At 42.9% G+C, this 6000-nt stretch overlaps 1 protein-coding gene across 1 annotated transcript; it reads left to right on the forward strand.

Moving 5' to 3' along the window:
- Positions 1-259: 259 nt before the first annotated feature.
- LOC128741051 (carbonic anhydrase 2) lies at positions 260-2644 on the forward strand. The gene is made up of 5 exons (XM_053836631.1): positions 260-780; positions 1400-1564; positions 1625-1961; positions 2205-2260; positions 2335-2644. Exons 2-5 carry the CDS (start codon positions 1418-1420, stop codon positions 2560-2562), a joined length of 768 nt encoding a protein of 255 aa, XP_053692606.1. The 5' UTR covers positions 260-780; positions 1400-1417; the 3' UTR covers positions 2563-2644.
- Positions 2645-6000: the final 3356 nt, after the last annotated feature.

Raw genomic sequence — 6000 nt, forward strand, 5'->3', positions numbered from 1 at the left:
CATGCACAAATATCTGTATTTATGGCAGCTCTGCTTGTAGGATTAAATAAAGTTCAAATTGAATATTGAATAACTACTAAAAACTAAAACAAACAATTAGCTTCCTTTCGGCCGCACTAAGTTGAACCTGACAACCACTGGTGCTATGCTTATGCGATGTATGCGTTATGCGATGCAGTTGAATCGATAGCAACGAAGGGCATCAAGCAATAGTTCGATAGTGTGTGTGTCAGACGATCTATAGAGTTTGTACACATTTGCACCGATAGCTTAGAGGTGTCACGGACAAGCTGAATAAACTGCTGCAAAAGAAAGGAAGGAACTTCGATGCAGGATGCATTCACCGTATTTCGCATTTGCCAAAAGATTTGTAAACATTTCCGCTTTCAATATTTAATTTACGACGCCAAAGTGGTGAATGCGTGGCGATTTCTACACAGTAATAAACTCATACATCCGTAGCGGAAGAGTGATAGAAAGTGGGAAGAAAAACAACAACAAACAGTGAACAATCTTCGATCTTTGGCTCTGCTTCACGCTCATGATTGAGGTGCAAAACGGCGGCGATAATAGGCTATCTCACATTACATTCTGGTGTGTTTAGTACGTTTAGTATCAGAAAGTGCCCAATAAAATCTGCTGATATTCGTCGCTAATTGACTACAAGTTGGTTCGTGAGCGACGCAAGCGATAGTCTGAAAGAACAAAACGTGACTGTGATAATGTGCTGTTGAACATTTTTCTGCTTTTGTATTCGGACCATCTTGCAACTTGTGATAGGTAAGTTTGATTGATATGCTTAGCCTGTTTTGGATAACAGGTTATGGCGATATCTTTTTTTTTGCATTGTTGAACGGAATTTCCATACACTGAAAGAATATATTTGGCATGTAACGTCACCGGTCGCGTAAAATCATGCGAGCACGTGACCGGCCGGCGGCGCAGTGAACCTTGTTCAAATATAGAGCGTTATCATTGTCCTGTATGAATATTTCTGAATTGAAAACAGTGCCAGTTATTACCAGTGCAATGAAGATTAGATATGAGCAACATATTTTAGTTTACAAATATTTTTTAATGTTCTCACTGCGTTTTACTAAGCAACTTAGTGTTCAATTGATCCACGGATGTATTGTTTAGCGGATTAACCAAGTAACTATTCGATAATAAATTCAGCTGGTGTTCTTAAGCTAAAGCTACTCCTACGCTTCTATTTTTTATGATTCTTGATAAAAGAATGGCATTAGTGTAGATAACGATGAAAATCCTTTCGATAAAAAGAAACGGAATAAAAATTGATAAGATTGACAATGGGTCCATTGCTTCGAGTTTTGTTCAGCTTGGAAGTCATTTTAGCACCGTTTGTGGCAGCATTTAAACCATACTCTTTCTTCTCCAGCCAAAATAGTAATTCACAATGCCAACTTCAGCCCCAGTTCAGTCGCCAATTTCATTGAGCCAACGATCAACCAACTTCAAGGATTGTTTACATCCTTTAGAATATTTTGGCCACTGGGATGGTAAAGGGCGCGCGAAAATCGTCAACAATGGAGCTTCTGCAATGGTAAGTTTTTTTTAACAACGTATTTACTATTGAGTGATAACTTAAAGCATTTTATTCAAGATAACATTCACGGATCGACCCTATCAACCGTTTATAATTGGAGGTCCACTAGAAGGAAAGTACATCTTTGAACAGTTGCATTTTCACTGGGGCGTCGAGGATGATTCCGGTTGTGAACATATTTTAGAAGGAAACAGTTATTCCATGGAAGCCCATGCTGTACACTACAATGCACGTTATGGTAGCTTCCAGGAAGCGGTGGACAAACCTGATGGTCTAGCAGTGACAGGTTTCTTTGTGCACGCATACGGAGATACCGACTGTCCAGAGTTCGATAAAATCGTCAACGGAATAAAATATATCAAGAAACCTAATTCTGAAGTAGATATCGATGCAGGTAACTATTTCTAGCGTTTACATTATATTGATTTACGCTTTCCTACAGAGCAAATTCACATGGCATATTCATTAAAACGTGCATTCTCTTTGAACATTTGAAAACGCTTGAAAGGGCACAATTTAAGCAATCAGTTTTAGTTAGCGGGTCAGAAGCAAATTTTTGCATCATTTCACTGACATGAGCGCAACATGCGTTATGTAAGATTCGTTTGAAGGTTTTAAAATCGTCTATTTCCATCAGATTGCCTCTCTTGGATGGGACTGCAAGATCTCAGCCGGCACTATTATACCTACAAAGTAAGTACACATTCGAGTAGATAATTTTCTAAACCACTACTCTATATGTCATTGTTGTCAAACCTCCTTTTTAGGGCTCTCTAACAACGCCACCCTACTACGAAAGCGTAACCTGGATTGTATACAAAACGCCAGTGTACGTATCACGATTACAGATAGCGGCATTCCGGGAGCTACAATCTTGCCCTAAAGATTCCAACAAGAAAATAGTTAACAATTATCGCGAAGTACAGGTACCGAAGGAACATCCGGAGATCATCTTCGTGCGAAACAGCGGTGGACGCATGCGCTCAAAGCTATAAACTGCAAAATCAATGCGAATGCCTTTTTGTACAACAGTTTTGTAATAATGTTTTGGTATGCACCAAATAAAAATGTTTTTAAGTTGTGTAAATAAAATGTTTCGGAAAATTGGAAAGATGATTCTACAGTTATTAGTGGTTATTTGAAATCACGAACAGCCACGCTACGAGGGTCTTCATCATACACTCCAGTATACGGTGCATTACAAGGAGTAAAGTATCTATAATTGTGATAGAACACAAGTTAGATTACTTCTCGATAGTTGAATACAATAGATGGGGATAAAACAATGTTACTTACTTATTCGGGTACGATGTCTATTAGGATTTCACCTGCATAACAATGTGCTACCAGCGTACTCTCTCTGTCTCCAGTCTGTCGAGTATCCCACACCTTCCAGGTCTTGCTTGACTTGGTTTAACCATTTAGCACGCTGCACGACTCTGCATCAACCGGATTCGAAGCGAACATCATTTTTGCGAGGTTGTTGTCCGGCCCATGATCAGCCCATTATACTCTTTCTGCTCTATAGCAACTTTCTGGACCCTGAATTCACCGAAGAGCTGCGCCAGGTCGTGGTTCATTCTTCTTCTCCATTCACCATTCTAACCAAAAATGGTCCTAAGCACACGACGTTCGAAAATGACCAGAGCTTTCAAGTTCCCGTCGAGTATTGTCCACATTTCGTGCCCGTAGAGGCCTTATTAGCGTTTTATAAATGGTACATTTGGTACGGGGGTGAAGCTTACCACACTTGTGGTAAGCTCTTGTGGAGTCCATAGTAAGCACGACTTCCGGCAAGAATACATTGCCAGCGCGGGTTGACTCTAGCCGTATCAAGAATTCCTTCCTTCCTCCTTCCTTTGTACTCGGCCCTGGGCTACTCGTCGCCAATTCGCTGCGCGTCTTGACACACGCATGTCGGTTTCAACCTGGTCGAGCCATCTAGCACGTTGCCCCTCTATTCCTGGTGTCAGTGGGGTTCTTGAAGAGCATTATCTGCCATAGCTTTTCGCACTCATCTGTATCGTATGCTGCTCTGAAATCAAAGAAACTATAACGCGTGGGCACGTTGTACTTTCGACATTTCTGTAGGATTTATCGGAGAGTAACACCTTTATTCTGTATTTCGAACGAATCTTTATTTCTTTCGATTTGTTTCGAACGAGTTTTTTTGCCCATTTGATTTTGCTGGCGGAACGAAGAATAGACCTTTCCATTTATGTGTGTGTTGGTGCTTGAAAATGACCCAAACAGGCATCAGCTCTTCCCCAAAATGAGGCAAATATCATGTATATACACGCCTATTCCGTATTCGCTAGTGTGGAAGCTTGAGCTGTCAGAATGCTATATACCATCCACTTTCGTTCGAAATAGTAATCCGTTGGAAATACAGAATATGGGTGTAAAAGGGCCCTATTCTCACAGTCACCTCTCCTTATCTCACTTCTTTCACCCGTCGTATTCTCACAGTAACCCTCACCTCACTTTACAGGCCTGGATTGGATTTGTACCAAGTGAGGTACACCCAGGTGAGCGGAGTCACCTAGGTGACTCTGAGAATCGCAAATTGTGCTCTTGCTAAAAAATTTAGGTGAGATGACTGTGAGCATTGGGCTTAAAATTTAATCCGTAGTAACACGCCCAAGTAACATTTTTGTTGTACAATAGCTTATCAAGCACTTGTTCCACGTGAATCAGCTGTACAACAGTTTAATAAGCTATTACACAACAAATATGTTACTTGGGCGGGCCCCTATGAAACCCGCCTGATACTACCCTCCGTATTCTCTTGCTATTGGAGATAGACAACAGTACAACACAACAAAATCTGCGAGAGCACCTTGTAGGCGGCGTTGACCAACGTGATGCCACGATAATTACAGCAATCTGGTCGGTCGCCGTTTTTATACAGGGTGTTCAATAAGTTCGAATACACTTTAAAAATGTGTTTAAAAAATGAAAAGACAAGATTTTCTTTTCTGAGTCAATTTTTATTGAAGCAGTGTTTATTGAGAACCTTTACGATATATTTGCGGGAAGCACCCCCCCCCCATTTAGGCTTTATGACGAGCTTGGAACGTGTCTCAAAAGAATCACGCGGCACGCACCTGGTCCATGGGCATCTCGTCCCAGGGGTGACATTGCGATTATCGTTTCGAGTGATTTTGGTTCGTTTCGACCACGTTAAACGAATGGGCGAAACGGACCAAAATCACTGACTCGAGAATCGCAATGTCACACCAGATCTTGGAAATGAGATTCTTAAATTGGTCTATAGTGCTCACTTTATGTTTGCTCTGCTTGGCCAGCATGTACGACCATACATAAAAGTCCAAGGGATTAAGTTCCGGGCAGCTTGGAGGCCTCAAAGTCTTATCGAGAAAATCAGTCAAATTCTTTCGACACCACGCTTGGACGATATTCGTCGTGTGGGCCGGTGCGCCGTCCTGTTGAAAGACGCAATGATCTTCCGAAGTGCCGGAACCACAACATTCTCCAGAACCTCGATCTTATAGTACGCGGCCTTTATTTTCACGTTTTTCTCGATAAACACCAGTGGAAGCTTCCCACGCTTGGATAAGGCCCCCTCGTAAACCATCACCGACGCGGTGCTCTGGAACCGCGGGATGTTTATGTGGGACGGGGGGATGCTGGTCAACGTCGACGCTCACAGCCGATCATTTTGGACGTGGTGCGGCAGTTACAAGATGAAGAGTTTCTCGTCAGAAAACACGAACTCCTGACCAGCGTGCCGCGAAAATATCAGTTTTGCTCTGTCCGGCCTCTTCTTCGTTGTAGCCTGCGTTATCCCATGAACCTTGCGTTTCTTGTACGGCTTGCATCCCAGGTCCTTCGCCATGATGGTGTGGGCAGTCCCGATCGACACATCCAGATCAACAGCGGTCTTCCGGATCGAGTGGTTCATTTTTCGACGAATCCGCTCCCTCACCACCTTGATGGCTGCTGGCGTCCACGCCGAATGCGGCCGCCCGGATCTAGCATGGTCCCTGGCCGAGCCTGTCTCCCGGTACCGACGAGTGGTGTTATAGATGATATTCCACTTCACCCCGTGGGATTTCAACCGCCGTAGTATTGTCGCCGGGTCGCTCACCTCTTGCAAATAACTTTACTACAACGTTGCGGTACTCCTTCATCGCGCGGTAAACAAATAACAAATGACATCAAGTCGACACCTTGCGCGTCGGTTAGCCTATAAGGTTTTGCACGGGCGAGCATAACCTCACTTCTTTGACGTCTATCAGTGGTTTGTTTACATGGACTTAGAACATAGGGTTAACATGTTGAAACTGAATATTGCTTAAGGCCTTAACGGCAAATCAGAAAAACACAAAAACTGCCATTCCGAGTAGTTTGGAGGGCGACACTGCTGGATAATACGCTTTTAAAACGTTTAACTCCAATTTATGCATATC

Source organism: Sabethes cyaneus, chromosome 1, assembly GCF_943734655.1.
Source record: "Sabethes cyaneus chromosome 1, idSabCyanKW18_F2, whole genome shotgun sequence".
Lineage (NCBI taxonomy): Eukaryota > Metazoa > Arthropoda > Insecta > Diptera > Culicidae > Sabethes > Sabethes cyaneus.

What these genes read in the sequence shown, in the direction of transcription:
- LOC128741051 (XM_053836631.1), top strand. Translation starts at nt 1,418, where the DNA reads ATGCCAACTTCAGCCCCAGTTCAGTCGCCAATTTCATTGAGCCAACGA. An exon ending in ACAATGGAGCTTCTGCAATG is followed by an intron (nt 1,565 to 1,624) that starts GTAAGTTTTTTT and finishes ATTTTATTCAAG; the next exon opens with ATAACATTCACGGATCGACC. An exon ending in GGCACTATTATACCTACAAA is followed by an intron (nt 2,261 to 2,334) that starts GTAAGTACACAT and finishes CCTCCTTTTTAG; the next exon opens with GGCTCTCTAACAACGCCACC.